At 37.6% G+C, this 17,041-nt stretch overlaps 2 protein-coding genes and 1 non-coding gene across 6 annotated transcripts in view; all 3 read right to left on the bottom strand.

Moving 5' to 3' along the window:
• Positions 1-17,041, bottom strand: part of Secp43 (tRNA Selenocysteine associated protein) — a 414,926-nt gene that overhangs the window by 95,986 nt on the left and 301,899 nt on the right. The window lies entirely within an intron of this gene.
• On the bottom strand, positions 28-16,990 carry LOC117991617 (dynein intermediate chain 2, ciliary). Of its 4 annotated transcripts, none has more exons than XM_069505293.1 (17): positions 11,799-11,910; positions 10,527-10,640; positions 9,844-10,048; positions 9,433-9,552; positions 8,635-8,769; positions 7,850-7,968; positions 7,599-7,733; positions 6,814-6,943; positions 5,933-6,100; positions 5,326-5,469; positions 5,129-5,238; positions 4,705-4,882; positions 3,941-4,169; positions 3,559-3,658; positions 2,172-2,305; positions 1,295-1,388; positions 28-650 (listed from the first exon to the last, which is right to left on the bottom strand). In XM_069505293.1, exons 1-17 carry the CDS (start codon positions 11,832-11,834, stop codon positions 564-566), a joined length of 2,238 nt encoding a protein of 745 aa, XP_069361394.1. In that variant the 5' UTR covers positions 11,835-11,910; the 3' UTR covers positions 28-563. The 4 variants fall into 4 exon arrangements, with proteins under 4 accessions (XP_069361394.1, XP_069361396.1, XP_034835102.1 ...); XM_069505295.1 differs by having other exon boundaries at positions 10,527-10,637; positions 11,799-11,849; XM_034979211.2 differs by lacking the exon at positions 11,799-11,910 and adding an exon at positions 16,898-16,990 and having other exon boundaries at positions 73-650.
• On the bottom strand, positions 1,467-1,539 carry TRNAT-UGU (transfer RNA threonine (anticodon UGU)). Its single transcript has one exon. It is a non-coding gene; the product is annotated as a tRNA-Thr (tRNA).

Genomic DNA, 17,041 nt, shown 5'->3' with positions numbered 1-17,041 from the left:
ATTATTTTCATACATTAAGTATACCTACCTATCAGCAAAGATTTGAACACTTTGAAAACTGAGATATTATGTCACACTAAAACTTTGCACTCACACATAAATACCCCCAGCCTCAGAACAAATACCCGTGCCCCCAGCGGATGATTCGCTGACACAGTGAACACTGAATGATAGCCACCGAACACATTTGACATTTTGTGTATCGATTGATCTACAAAAAAATATTTTAATGTCGCTCAGTGTAGCAGCAATGTAACATCAAGTAATATTAAATCAGTCTGATTGATGGCTTTCATTTAGTATAAGTCCCGCAAATTTCTATTGCGCTGGAACCATGTCTCATTAACATAGAAATTACGTCATTTGAGGTATATTTAAGTAAAAATCACAAATATACCATCAGCTCGAAACTTCAGCCTACTGCTGACGTTACTAAAATGGCAACCACGCGCATTAGCAATTTACGTGACTTATATTGATCACTGAGAATGAATCACCCCGCAAGTCACACAGTGTTCAAAAGTGACCTTGCTCACAGGTCTGGCTCTGATATTGTGAATAATTTAGTCGTCATCGAACTTCTCATCCACAACACCGGTTTGGAATGGCGGATCACGAACTAGACTCAGAAGTTTATCCAGCTTCATAACCTGTAAAAAGTTAGTCATTTGAATTTTTTTGTGTTATATTTTATTACTAGCTGTCCCGCCCCGGCTTCGCTCTGTTTTAATATGCACAGTGAAATAATTACTATTGGCTTGGAAAGTGGCGGTCTTAGAGGGTGGCAAGCAGGGAAAAGATTTACCGCCTAGAGCCATGCACCTACTGGGTAAGGCCGTCCTTGGGCGTGGCACTTCGCATTGGCGAAATATCTGAGAGCAAAATCTATAGTCTATACCTACTATAATAGTCTATACCTACTAATAATAAAATTATTACAAAGAGGTAAAATTTGTAAGTTTGTGTGTAAAGGGCTCTGGAACTCCTGAACCGATTTTGAAAATTGTTTTCACCAGTAGAAAGCTATACTATTTCTGAGTGACAAAGGTACTTAGGCTATATTTAATTTCAAAAATTAGAGATCCCTACGAAAATTGTAATAAGCTACCCGTGCGAAGCCGGGGCGGGTCGCTAGTAATAAAATAAAATTAGTTTAGGTCTATTGATAAGTATTCCGTACAAAAAGTAATCCAAGCATAATTTTATTACTATTACTTTTAAATTAGAATCTTTAATATTTTTTACATTTTAATGTCACTTACATAAAAATATCTAAATAAAAACAAAAAATTACCTGTAAAGTCCTTTGGTCCACCACTTGGGCCTTTTTAGGTGGTCTGCACATGACTCTCAAGTTAGGCGACAATTTTACTACGTGGCATGTTCCTCTGTAAAAAAAAAAAAAAATTAAGCAAAAATGCAGAGAACATGAAGAAAAAACAAAAAAGGAAAAATTGTATTCAGATTGCCCCCAGAGAGATTTGAACTCTCGACCCCTGGTTTACAAGACCAGTGCTCTAACCCCTGAGCTATGGAGGCGACGATTGATTGCTTCAAATACCCGTATCAGTTCGTTACTACACATTTAAGCCAAAATAAATCCAACAGCCTTCGTTATTTATCATTATTTTTTTGGGTTCCGTACCCGAAGGGTGCCAACAGGACCCTATTACTAAGCCTCCGCTGTCCCATCTCATGAACCGTTATTACGGCTCTCTACCTATTGGTAGAGAGTTGAAATTTTCAGAGTGTGTATTTCTATTGCCGCTATAAGAACAAATAATAAAAATGTAAGATAGCTGCCACGCAAATGTACTTAAGTACATTGCGACAAGGCTATCTTGGCGCGTGGCGAAAATTGGGACTAACGTTGGCGTTAAGTGTCCCCCTTGTTCTTGTTTGAATATTCTAAGCCTTTGTTCTCCAACAACGCCCCATTTGTTGCTTCGTGTGGGGTACGACTCACACTTGACCGATCATTTACATTTATCATTACCTAAGTACCTATATATAGTATGACTTTATTACATAGATCTGAATTCACAAAATTGGTTATTCCATGACTTGTTGAATATTCTTTAGTAAGTAGGTACCAACTTAGATAGGTACGTCATACGTCTTGGATATACTAAATACTTAGTTATTTTCATTATCGCATAAAACAAGCTTACTTGGTATCACCGCAAACAACGACGGGCAGTTTCGGATTGAAGTCGATTCGGGTCAACTTTTTTGATTTCTTGGACACAACAGCCTGCACGCATATCGGTCGATATTTGTTCACGTTCAAGTCGTAAACATATACCTGTGGTAATAATAATAAACAAATTAACTACCTACTTGCTTAGCTGTTTTGTAAGTACAATAGAATAGAAATACTTTTATCCAAAAAAACTTTTACAAGTACCTACTTTTGAATCGTCCAATGCATTTACAGTACGCAGCCGAAAGGTGATGAACATCGGTCTTTAGAATGATATTTCAGGTTTATAGAGCGTTGTCTCTGTCACTCATACCCACATGACGTTTTGTCGGCCTCAACGACCGAGACAGTGCTTTACAAATATCCTATCTCCTTCTAAAGATCATGTTCATTACTTTTGGCCGCGTACTGTAGCACTGGTTCGAAATACTTATCCTACCGAGAAGAAACAACAAGAAACTCGGTGGTTGCTCCTTTTAAAGATCGATTTTCAATATTATTTATACAATGCAAATTTATTCTGTCGTCCTATGTCTAAAAAGCGGTTAACTGTACAAATTACATTTTTAACCGACTTCAAAAAAGGAGGAGGTTCTCAATTCGTCGGAATCTTTTTTAAGTATAAGTACTGTACCGATTTTTTGCTTGGCTATTTACTTCATTAGGAAATTTTTGTCCTTATTTATTTATAACATTATATTATATTGCATTCTAAGTCTTTGACCTCTTTGATCTATACCTTCTGATAAAGCTACACCGACAACACGATTTATCAAAGAGGATTGTTAAATGAATAGTGCAATCGAAACGCTTGCATTGCTTGTTGAACAGAAACACGGTCGAAGGTATAATTGCTTTCAAAGGCCCTTTGACGTTGAAAATTGATGTTCGAGGAAGGTAGGTAGGTACACCTAGGTATAACTAATCTACGTGAGTTTACTCAACAGAGGTCGTGGACCTATGACCTCCTGTATCACAATTTTGAAACGATTCTAAATCTTAATATGCAGCATCCTACACCTCGCCTATAAGCATGTACCTACCTAGTTAGTTTTGTCTTATTGTTTTATTTTCCAAAAAAAATATCGAAAGTAATAAATAAATGAAAATCTGTCTGTGAACTTATCAAAAAGACAACTCCATTCCATTCCTTCTGTTTGTGCTGGCCCTTATGGTGCCACCACATGCTTGTGACAAACAGCAAACAGCAAGCGTGTGGACGGGTATTTAGCGTATGCTTGCCAAGTGCCAACGCGTGGGAGCGCTCCGATTAGCAGGCAAGCTATCTATGGTGTTTGGCAATATGCTTGCTGTATGTTGTTGGTCGCAAACGTCTGGTGGCACCATTAGATTACCTTTCCGTCGGCTGTGCAAGCGGCAAACACAGTACTGGAGTAGGGCGCCCACTTCACGTCACCAACAGGCGAGCCCAGTTCGAACATGAATAGCGGTTCACTAAAGAAAACCATGGGATATATATGTAGAAAATTTGTTTCGTATAAACGCTGACGTAACGATGACAAAGGAACTTATAGATTACCTACTTAGAAAGATTACAAAAACTATAGTAGGTAACTACCTATAAAACAAAAAAAAGCGGAGTTCATGTCGAAAGGCATTGGACAAGATCTCATCTGCTGAACGTTTATGGTAAGTATTTCCTACTAAGTAAGTACCCCTTTAATTGAACTTTATAAAATATTCATTATCAATTATTGATAAAAAAGTAACGCTCACTCGCGTCCGTCCTCCCAGATCTTGACACGCCAATCGCCCGAGCAAGACGCGTAAATACTGTTATTATAGTGGTTGTAATGGATCCTATACACTGGCATGTGGTGGCCTTGGACGGATCGCACATAGTTGCGATTGTACTTCAGCGAGCAAGTGTGAATCATCCCATCTTCAGTCCCAACCATGAAGATGTCCGCCTTCTCTGGGTGGAAGCAGATGCAGCTGCCGCAACCTTTGAAAAAAGTCCAGTTGAATAAATTAGTTACCTATTGGAAAAGTTTGATGACAAAGGATATGGGAACCCCATCGCAATAATTTACCAAGAAAAAGATATCTGAAGGTCACGATACTCAGCAATGAGAATAAAGTTGTAGAAATACAAATTTGCGAAGAACGAAAAAGCGTGACGTCAAGGTAAAGACTTAAAAGTTAAAAAATAATATATTCTTGCCGTTAAAAATTAGCAATAGAAACTTTATGTATTTTGAATCGTCAATAGATTCATCAACTTTCAATACACTGATCAAAATAAAACGTCTTGTACGCTAAACGCAAGATAAAAATATAACTGTAGTAGGTACATGGCAGCCCTCTAATAAAAAAAAATTAAAAATCACAGATCAGTTTAGATATTATAGGATGGTTGAAAGAAGCCACGTTCTTGTTTCCGATTTTTTTTTAAAGATATTTGCCCAAAAATAAAAGATAACCATAGCGCGTGTGAAAATACAGCTTGCGCCATCTATCGTAAGCAAACTTCAACATACTGTTAACCGTGAGCAGCGTGCCATCCGGGCCAGGGACAGGTGGTACGCTGGAATGCAGCGTTATAATAGTTGTGGCTTGCAACTCTCCCGGCATCACAGCCCATTGAACCACGCGACCATCTCCAGAAATGGAGAAGAATGACGCCTCACCGTCGATCATGCGTGCACCCCATTTAATCTACAACATAGATGTCAATATCTTGCTAGGAAGTTTCGAGAAGAAGAAATGTCAATAGAAGATTTCCAGCACATTCTTAGCCAGGTTCTTGAAACTTAAAATAAATCGACTGTCGATTACCAAACTAATCAAACAGACGAACTGTTTAGGGTTTGAATGAATATAAGTCCATATAAACCACATTATTTTACCTATAATACAAAGTAGTGTTTGGTTTTGGAACTTGAGTAGAAATATAACACTCACTTCCCAAACAATATTGCTGTGTTTATCTCTTACAGAGTCTGACTTGTACTGGTATGAAGATTCCAAAGTTAGTTGTGCATTGTACACACATACATTGCCATCATAGCGACCTGAAAAATAGAGAAACGTACCTCATACCTATATCCAATGCCTGTTTATCAGGTACTATTAAAGTAGGTAGCAAACAGAAACCTTACCAATGCAAACAAGATAAGGAGTTTCTTTATAAACGTCCAGGCAAATGATGGGAGACTCTGTTATTACAGAATATTCTGGGAACGCTGGATTCTTGATGCTGTAGAGACAGAGACATCCTTCTTTTTGTTGCTGAGTAAAATCCACTGAAAAAACATCAACCGACAGCTCAACGGGTTGCGAAGCTAAAGTGGCAATGGACAGGGCACATAGTTTGAAAAACCGATAGACGTCTCAAGGTACTGGAATGGCGACCTCGCACCAGAAGGCGCAGCGTTCGAAAACCCGCCACTAGGTTGACGGAGGACACCAGACGAGTCGCATAACCCACTGTTTGGTATGATTGCAGTCAAGCGCAAACCGCAAGCCCTTATTAAAAGTAGATAAAACCCCGAATGATAAGTTGGCCCTTAAGTGTTTGTTAAGCTACTGGCTATTAAATGCATCGGAAAGCGCAAACATTGTAGATCTCGAATGAGAACGGTCACGGCACAAGAGCCGTCTCCCGTGGAGATCCTTGCAAGAGACCTAGGCATAGCTAGCAGTTCACCACGTCTATCGGGTGAGATGACGATGACGACGCCAACTGTAAGAAGAAGATTTACTTACAAGAGCCATAAGCGACGGCAAATAAATCCTGGTAATGCGGATTCCATTGTACATCGCACACAGCATGGCTGCGCATGGGTTCAAACTGGAACTTCCATAGAGGCAGCAATGAGCCCATGCCCTCACGGAACTCGTCTGATGGGTCGTCCCAATATCTATAATCTTGAGCTGGTGGAAAAAATTTCTTTGGTGAAATACTGCAGTTACATAAAAAAAACAAATGTGGATGAAATAAGCAGTTACAGCGTATTTCGAATATTGAAAATGCTTGTATTCCAAGGTAGGTAAAATCTCCAAGGACTGCTTGCTTGCTAAGATCTGCTTGTAGGGCGTTTCCGACAAATAACCTGCCCCTATCTTCCAGGTAACTACGGAACTGCATAAGCATTACTTCATTCATACTGACCCTCTAGATCTCTGTCTTTTTCGTTTTCCCTCACTTTTTTCCTCATCATAACAGTTAAATATGCATTTGGAAGCGGTGATAGCCTAGTGGTCAGGACGACGGCCTCCAAGTCAGAGGGTACGGGGTTTGATCCCGGGCACGCACTTCTAACTTTTCGGAGTTATGTGCGGTTTTGAGCAATTAAATATTACTTGCTTCAACGGTGAATGAAGACAACGCAAGGGAAACCTCCACGCCTGAGGGTTCTCCATAATGTTCTCAAAGGTGTGTAAAGTCTACCAATCCGCACTTAGCCAGCGTGGTAAACTGTGGTCAAACCCTTCTCATTCTAAGAGAAGACCAGTGCTTAGAAGTGATATACAGATGATGATACCTACTTTCTGTAATATACTATCCACTTGAAGCGTAGGGAAGTTAGAAAAAGATTCTGAAAAATGTAAATCACATAATGTCGGAAGCACATCTTATTTCTTACCAATTTCATCATAAATGTTTTGGTTGACCAATCTTTCGAGAATTGTCCAAGCTTCGCGGATGCGTTGAGCAAGTTGCTCGTCGTGTATTTGTTGAGCGGATTTCACATGTTTAGCAGTTTTCTTACGTAACTGAAAAAAATGAATCTATGTAGCATAGCGAATTACTTACTCTAGTACTATAGTACGCGACAGGTCGAAATGGGGTGGGAACTCCCGCACAGCACACGGTACGGGCGAGTGCGGGTGAGGTGCGGGTGTAAGGGGCATCCGCCCCCCTCATACCCCAATTGCCATCGACCTGTCGCGGACTATAGGTAAGTACACGTATGTCTAGCTCGGCTTGGCTTAGTTGTTTTCACAATGAGGTAGCTGCTATCTCTTGGGAATTTTGTGCCTGGAGTAGAACTGCAATGTCGAGTGAACTTGATTTAATAAATTGGCGACCTACCTACCTACCTGATAAAAACCTACGTGTACCGACGTGTTTAAAAATTCTCAAAAACGAAAACCATGGGACTCAAGGGACGAATAGCGCATTCGTGACTTTTAAGAAATTTGTTCCTAGAGTGGAGATCACGTAATATGAGTATGCGTGGAGACTGGAGTGCTTTACAGCAAGATAGACCTATGATATACGTTGTAAAGAGGGTGGCAAGAAGTGACTGAATGAGGAAGGCTGAGGACCGGGTGTAGTGGCACTCATTGGTCTATGAGTATGTCCAGCAGTGAACTTCCACAAGCTGAAATCATGATTATGGTAAAATGTAGATTTTTATTTACTCACCCTTTTAGGTTTTTCTTCTTCTTTCTCACGCTGTTTTCTAGCGTAATCTTCTTGATAGAAATCAAATATTATGCACTGGAGACAAGTAGCTCCAAAGTTAGCTCGCGGAGGAGGAACTGTTTGAGTGTCCACAGACTAAAAATAAAAACTCTATAGATTTAAAGACGTGGGGCAATTTTGGGTCTGGGGCCTAAAATCTTTCTGGTTATCCGTTTATTTATATAGTACCTACTGCCATAAACCACACTCACCCTTTTAGGAAAGTTGTATGTCAACGCAGCCCTTTCGCAGAAGTTGAACTGATTGGCGAGCTTCTTGACCCGGGGTTTTATATTTATGACTTCTTCATCGAAAGTTTCTTGTCCTTCCGCTATCGGAAAAACAAAATATTAACACACTTGAGAAATCTGATAAGGATACTATCCATTCCACTTCAGTAAAAACATGCCTACTTATGTGTTTCAATACCATCGTGAGCTGGCAATCACACACAGGTTTGTTTTTTACTAAGCCCTCTCGGCATTTCTGAGAATTGCTTATATTGCGATATTGGCAAACATCGTTTCGGTTAGACTTATAATATTATAATAGGTAAATCATTAGGTAATTAATAATGACTGAATTTCTAGCTAGGGCTACCAATCTCTGAACTCCGGCCTGCTACCGAGAATTTTTTTACAGAAACACCAAATGATTTTTCGCAATTTGGGTCCCTAACCCAAAGTCCAGATCCGTAGTCGAATAAAGTAGGCACTGGACTTGAAAGTTATGGGTATTACTTATAGGTATAACGTAGTTGTTACTAATAAGTACAAACAAATAAGTAAGTACAGGTACTCTATAATTATCATTCTTAAGCGCCTGCCCAAAATATGTATTCTTGAAAAATTATTCGATTTGTATCTTTAGTTTCCAAATCCTATCGTAGGTATTGTCATTATTATCACAGACCATTCTCAAAACTACCTTACCTTACTGTTATTATCGTATGCGGTTATGAAAATTTAAATAATTTTATTTATTGAAGTCTGTTTACCATCTTCGGTAGCCTGTTCCTCTGCGCCTTCGTCTGCAACGGCTTCTGTTTCTTCATCAGCCGCTGCTTCATCGGCTGCTGCTTCCTCTTTGCCTTCACCACCTTCTTTGGATTTCTCTTCATCGGCTGCTTCCTCTTTTTAAATATAGCTTAATTTAGTTAATGTTTTCAGTATTAATATTTTATTTCATTTCTTATTCAGTGAGAAATAAGGCGTTAGACGAATTTATTGCACCAACAGGTCTAGTATCAACCTTGTGATGATAACATTATACGATGATAACAAAAAAATGGTTGAATTCGTTTCGATCTGAAACTGAATTTTAACCAATAGCAGAAAAGTAACCGCTAATAATAATTCATTGGAAGTTATTGCTATCGTAACCAGAACGTTAGCAAATACTTGTGTGATAGCGTTATTGGTATACTACTTAAACACAATCCAATACCAATAAGCATTTGCCCCATTTTGTAGTTTCAGTGATTTAGTATTTTTCAAACTCGTAATGTATAGCGTGCAAACTCGAGTCAATGCCTACGACGCGGCATTTACTCCGAGTGGCCTACTTACGCAACGTTCATTGATCTCTAGCGTCAGTCAGATATTTTATTTGCAATGTATCGTAAACTTTTACAAAATTATAGAATTTTGATATATTTTTTCGAGTTTTTTTTGTGGTATCATATCAATAATCATAAGTACTATCACCTCTATTCGTTTTTGCCAGCGTTCTGGTTACACCCTGTATGGTGTTTATCTTCAATTATCACCGAGGAGTATAATTATTTATTTAATACCTTCCTTTGCTTCCTCTGGAGGTGGCGCCTCAGCTTCAGGTTCTTCCTCTTCTTCTAGTTCAGCTGTTGACTTTTTAACTTTGACTCGCTTGGGGCCAGCGTCATCGAATCCAACTTTACCTATTTTATAAATATAATAATATAAAACCATTTTCAAATATGCTTAATTAATAATTGGATCTCTAAGTCGCTTACCTAATTATTAATTTAGTGCAGTTATTGCAGAAGACACCCTAAATTACCAATTAAAGAACTCCGGAAGCTAAAAGACTTAAGTTTATTATAAAGTTTAGTTTAGCTTTAGCGATAAGGCCGCCTTTGGAAGCTACTGCTATTAGATTAATATCCTTGTATGTATTCCTTTATATGTTTACTTTGTGTTGTGTGCAATAAAGTATAAATAAAAGTTACCATAGCCAGCAGCAATTTGGGCCTTTGCTTCATCGGAGTCCTTCCGTATAGCAGTTCCTTGATAAATGTAGAGAGGATACGCTTTACCAAAACTAGGTTTGGGTTTCACTACGAATTTGTTTTGTCCGTAGTGATAAGCGACTTCATCGGCTACCCACTGGGGGTTGATGGTTGTTAGGACACGCACCACTTCCTCATCGAGCTCCTAAAATAATGCGACATTTCTGTATAATTTACTCATTTATGTCTATTTTTCAAAATTGAGTTCGATTGCATTTTAAAGTTGAAATAATGTAATAATGTCAAAGCTATTACTGTTACAGAAAATTTGATTATGTAAAATAGATATAGTACGCGACAGGTCGAGATGATGGCAATCGGGGAGGGAACAAACCCATACAGCCCTCGCTCTAACGCGGTGCAGGCGAGAGCGGGTGACGTGCGGGTGTGCGGGGCGTCACCCCGATTGCCATCTCGACTTGCCGCGTACTATGCGCATACGCACACACACACACACACACACACACGCGCGCGCGCGCGCACACACAATCTCTAATACTGATGATATCCATGCAAAAAATCACGCCGATGCGTTGCTCCGTTGCTTGTGGCGTGATTGAAGGGCAAACTAACAAACAAACACACTTTCGCATTTATAATATGGGTAGTGATGAGCTACTTACGGCTTCAGGAACCTCTTCTTGATCATCTGGGACTAAGAGCGCTTTTGGTTTCAACCAATCTAATGCTTCATCTTCAGCGAGATTTCCGCGAGACTTACTTGATGTCTCCTTCTGCTAGGTGACAAACACAATTTATTTATTAACAATGATCTCTGTGTACCCTACTAAGCATAGATTGGGCATTCCAAACAAGATTTTTCAGTATAAGTAGCATTTGCTTGTAGCTTGATGGCCAGTGTTGGTTTTAAGTCTTGAGGAACCGCATTTTTTTCGGAACAGACTTAATTGCTCATATTTAAAGCTAAACATTAAGGTTGTAAGATTATGCGAGGATGCGAGCGTACCCAAGGATATAAGCAATAACTTTAATTCAGATACGTTGGTATGTACTATATTAGTCCAATGCTTCAGATGCAAAAAGTTCGTGCTCACCCACTGCTCACCCTACTTTTGTTGGGTTTCAAAAAGCGGTGATAGCCAAGTTGTTCATCGGCCTCCTTTTTGGAGGTCCGGAATTCGATCCCGGGCACGTTAACTTTTCGGAGTTGTGCATTTTAAAGCAATTAAATATCATTTGCTGTACATCGGTGAAGGAAAACATTGTGAAGAAATCTGCATACATGAGAGTTTTCCATAATGTTTTCTAAGGTGGGTGAGAGTGCCAATCTGCATTTGGTCAGTGTGGTTTGGGTAGACTGCCCTTCTCAATCTGAGAGTAGACCCCGTTCTCAGTAGTGAGCTAGCAATGGGTTGATGATGATGATGATGATGATTGCTGGGTCTCGCACGCATTCCTCGCTATGCATCCTCCCATATCCTACATCGAAAGCATGATAAAGTATGCGCACATCACAACGAAGTAACGTTTTTGCTATAAGGACAGCCGCTGGAACGTCTTCATCTTTTTTCAGAGCACGTTTTACCATAGCCTTCAACATTTTAAAATTATCAAATCCCCTTTATAATTTCAAAGACACAAGTTCACAAGACCATGCCAAATAAGGGACTACTTTGGTATCCCAACTTGTTTATTGCGAATAATTCTATTTGCATATTGTTTTATGTTTGGCTCTTTATTGGGCATGATCATGTCACAGGGCTATTAAATATTAAGGACATTTTAAGTTAAACGAAGCAAGCGTAAACAAATGATTAACATTCCGTTGGCGTGCGTTAAAAGCGTAAGTATACTTACTTACCTATCTACATTTTTAATTTGTTACCAAGTTAAAAGCAAGGGAAACGCAATAGCGGTATTTTGGGAGTACTTACATCGTCCTCGTAATCTGACGAAGCGTTAGAAGACATATTTTAATGAAAAAAACATTATTTTTTCATCAAATAATCTTCCTAGAAAATACTATTTTGAGGTGCAACTTTAATGAATTTATTCGACTGCAGTGCCTTTTCGCTAAAGCATTTCTAGGTACAAACTAAGGTGTAAACTGCATTGCATTGATTTAAAATCGCATTAGTGCAGATACAGATACGGACAACAAAAAACCATGAAGTCTTATATTTTAGTATTTTTAAGGTTACATCGTTGTCCCTGCCTATAATAGGCATATCGCTCATCATTTAAGTAGTTGCTTTATTCTGAAATATTATTATAACTACGGGTAAATTCAGTTGACGATTCAAAAGCACTTGTAAAAAATTTAAATAAAAAAAATCTCTATCTATCGCGATTTTTTCCAACCATCGTACCTACGTATAGTCCGCGACAGGTCGTGATGGAAATGGGGGTATGAGGCGGGGTGACGCCCCGCACACCCGCACGTCACCCGCTCTCGTCCGCACCGGGTTAGCGCGGGGACTGTGCGGGTGTGCGGGGCGTTCTCTCCCCGATTGCCATGTTGACTTGTCGCGTACTATACCTATCAATAGGGAAAACTGCAACATCTGGTTTTGTGTTCCTTTTAATCTGATACCTATGTAAAATACTTTGTTCATAATAGTTGTATAGGTAAATCGTCTATGAGTACGGAGAACTATACCTAATAGGTATTATAGTAGTTTAGAGCCACTTATAGAGATTTGTGCTAAGTCTTGCAATATTTGTAATTATTCATTTTTGCCAACGGTACTAAGTTTGTAAATTACTCCGCCCTGCGGGGCGTGTCACCAAATTCTAATTAGTCCCCGTGTCTGGCGTTAGCTAGCACAAGACAGCACGGCCCCGCTGCACGATACTTCTAGGGTTGCTACTCGCGTAAGTTTAAACGTGATCCGCCAACAGGGTGACATATCTACCTACTAACAGCTCGTTCTCAAGGCAACCTCCTGTTCTGTGTAGGAACGGTTTTCGCAGGATACGGTTTAGTGGACGTGTTTAATACGAGCATTCATACTGTTTGTTGGAACTATCTACCTAGTTGAATTTAGTTATTACTTTTAAGTAAGTTTGTCATCGCACGCTGGATCCTGTTGTCTAACTAAAAAACGGGATTCAGACTTAGTGCTTCAATTACTATTTTAATCAAACAAGCGTTTATGGTTTTTAGTGCTCTATCTCTTGAACAAAAGTATAGAAACTAAACTGAGTGTGAATTCAACACTCAATTTTGCGGGGACCAGTAGAGCTGGACAGCTGTGGGGATGGACCCTGCGCGGCTTTCAAAGCATGAGACACGTCATCATCATCAGGAGACCTATCAGATTTTTGAGAGATTAGCACGTCATCTATCAATCATTGCATTAAACATGCTTGGCTCTGCTTTAGTGGACAGGTACCTACGCAAAGATGCCAACTTTTCTAGACAGCATAATGTATAAGTAACAAATTCCGATCAGTCAAATCTGAAGTACATTATAATATAGTAGGTATACGTTCATATAAGAATGATGTTTGACAAACATTTTATGGCTGTTAATTATTATCGTTCCAAAATAATGTCTGGAGCTTTTATGGACTTTTTAATGTCAGGACAGGAAAGTCAGAATTAAAGGAAAGTGAAATAGTAAATAGTAGCTTATAAGAATTTTAAGTTACAGTTGGGCACAACTTAATTCGGGAAAGTAAAACTTTGAGACTGCAGTGGTAGCCCTATAGCTTGTGCCATTAACAGCTTTTATGCTAATTTTTAGCTTTTACCGCTCTAGGTTTAGGCTTACTCGAATTTGCAATTAGTCTTTTTGTAGCGTTTGATATAATCACATCTTGGATAAAAATTAAAAAGAATTCAAGTACCTAAGTAATTTGGTAAAAAATTATAATTTAATTTGTCATTTTAGTGAATTTAATTTTAGACTAATTAAATAATTAGTCTAAAATTAAATTCTAATAAGTATATATTTTTAGATAACTAGTGAAAATTCAAGATGAAACATTTCAATAAAATTCAGGCAGACAGCAACGAAAACGGAGACCACACTTAATATTCTATTAGACTAGTAACTAGACTGAATTACATGATAATATTAAAAATGAAATGATCGCCGTCGCGCCGGGAGCCAGGAGGAGATCACTTAGATGGATCCATGAAGTGCAAGAACATGCAGGTATTTAAGATTTTCAGTTCTTAATATAAATATTGAGTTTGATATTAGTTAAACTATTTATCCTACGAACACTTCAAGACTAGTAAGGTAAGTACATAGGTACAATTAATATTAACACAATGCCAGTAAGTCATTAATCAATATCTCTAAATTTGAATTTAAAGTTTGATATTCTTTTGCCTCCTCCCTCTGTTTCCAGTTTCTTGTATTTAAAAAGCCCTATAAGTTATCTTATCATTAACACAATATACCAATACCACGACAACTATAACAATACCTTTACAGTGTTTAAAAATAAGATATTAGCAGCTTTACGCAGAAAGAAACCGGAGTTCGGCATTTTCAAAATCACTAATGTTTGATTTTTCAACATAAAAAATATAAATGTGATTCCTCAAACTGTTTATGTTTAGCAAATCAAAATAAAGTTACAGACAATGTGCTTCTGCTGAAGGAACTAGAAAGAATCAAAAAGGTTACGAAAGAAACAAATGGATCCAACATGTCGAGCGGGGTGAATTTGAAATAGATCTTTTTATTTATCCATTTTATGACCTTTAAATTACAAGGGCAGAATTTATATGCAATAAAATGTTACGGTTGGCGTTCCTTTGGTTCCTTCGTTACACTTGCGTGTCCAATGCTAAAATACCAGAGAATTTTCGATGCCAAATCATGCCAATTATATTGTTTTGATAATCATTACCTTGATTGTAAACATCGGATAATGTCTTCCGTGTTCCAATTTTCTATTTAAATGCGTTTCAAGTTTGGGAAAGCTCATTTGGACTCTATCTCGGTAACAAAGCAACGTTTAAAAGGTTTCCGTTTATGTGTTTTTCCGCATACCTATACTTAATTCTTCATTTTGACCAAAAGGTAATCTCAAAAGGAATCAAAAGGTCTCTCATGAGATCTCTCTCTCATTCACGTTTACTCTCTTTTCTCTTTATTGTAAATGCGTTTGGTACAAATAAATAAAAAAGGGCCTCATATTAATTTACGTGGTATTAAATTTTTGTTAGATCCATCTTTTAATCCAAGCGTTATACAATATATTGTTACCTTTTTCTTGACGTTGATATTGATAGTAGGTACTTAGTTCAAACGATGGATTCAAATTCTATTTGATTGAAATTTATATCCACTACTGAATCCTGGATCATTCAATTATAATATTGTTTACCTACATAAAACTATGAAGGTTTCGAGGTAAATGTAATACCTACAAGATTTTTCGACATTGCCGATTTATTACACTGCGTTTGTATGGTTGCGTGTTTTAACGTACATTAAAATGCTTTTGGTGTCACTATTATTATCCAGATAAGCGCTAACGGAATAGTGAACACAGTTTTAAGTGCGATTTACATAACAGCAATGTACATGTACATGTATGATTGTCTGTTAATTTCATTGTTTACATTAGTCATTGATTAGTTAGCAAATTTCTCATATAAATTACGATAAACTTTAAAAAATTTAAAGGTGTTAGCATTCACTAGCATGGCAAAATTCATAGCCTTGATGGTGTGCTTGGCTTTAAAGAAATGGTTGATTTGTGTTCGAAAGCCGCTTACACAAAAACACACTCAAACTTTCACAGGATCACAAGTGCATTGAAGACCATGGGATTTTCAAACGAATACTAGTGCTAAACTTGATCGTGCTAAGAATCCAACTCAGCTTGTTGGCTTTATCATATCTTATTAAGAAACTGTTATTGAAAGCATTTTTATTTAGGAAAGTAATTTTGAAAACAAAAATATCATAGTTGTGATAAACTTGTAAATAATGAAAACCTTGATAAAGTGATTGATGGAATCAAACTTTCGTACGAAACCAACTTAGCCAAATCTGATATCAATGAAAATGTAAGTTACGACCAAATTAATCTGACAAAAATTTGTTAATTAACAGATATGATTGTGCCAAAAGCCGGATCGAGGACATGGACGGTGGACATACAAACACAGATTGTTGTAATCGCATTTACAGTCGATATTATCACCACTGACGCATTTTTACTCACTCTCAGACGTTTTAACAGCAATCCTAGCGATTTCTCCGAAGATTTGCTGCCCCAGAGTAAAGGTAATTTTACCGGCTTACCAGACCCTTGGGGTATAGGTATCTGAACCAGGCATATCAAAATTATTATTCAAATCATATCAATTTAAATGTAGGTATGCGTTAATAAATAATAATTGCATATTCTTCAATGGGGATTGGTTAATTCACTTATGTTGAGTCTGTTTTAATGCTCGTGGTATATCTAAATAAGTATCTGTATTATCTTCTTTTATTTTAGGGTAAGTGTTGGAATTGTGTGGTAATTCAGGTCTGCTCCGATGTTTTTTGAAATAATTAAAATTAACGATTATGTCTAACGGCGTAGATAACAGTTATTCTAGTTATTCATATAATTTTTCTTAAGTGAAAGCTACATTTTTTCAAAAAAAAACATTTTTAAAACTAAACTTTTGTTTAGTTTGCTTAATAAATTATGTAAGTTGTGTTTAATTTAAGGATTTCATCTATTGTGTACTGGCATATTAAGTAGGTGCAACTTTAGCCGATGTTTCTACTGTATGACCTACAGTTTGTTACGTGTTTAGTGAAGCTCTGGATAAGATTAGCAACGTGTGTTTAGTCGATAATGTTGCGTAACAAAAAAGAAAATGTAAATCTACAAGTAAAATTGTAATAAATGATAAAATTTACCTAGTAAATATGTGTTTAAATACTGCGAGTTAAAAACTAATAGTTTTGAAGAAATGTGTAAGTTACTTTCAGTGGTAAAGTATTATACTTGTGTTTAAGAGTTTCTATGTAGATGTAGATGTTAAAGTAAAGAAAATTCTTCTTACCTTTTTCGGGCCCATACTAATCTAAGCTTTCATTGTACTTGCCTCTGCCTCCTTTAAAATATTTTTAAAAGTTTAGCTGTTTTTGCATTGATGAAAATGTCTGTCGGATTTGAAAATCTGCTTGATTGGCGATGCGCGCGCAGC

Source organism: Maniola hyperantus, chromosome 20, assembly GCF_902806685.2.
Source record: "Maniola hyperantus chromosome 20, iAphHyp1.2, whole genome shotgun sequence".
NCBI lineage: Eukaryota > Metazoa > Arthropoda > Insecta > Lepidoptera > Nymphalidae > Maniola > Maniola hyperantus.
Note: the sequence above shows the minus strand (reverse complement) of the source record. Positions and strands in the feature narration are given on the sequence as shown.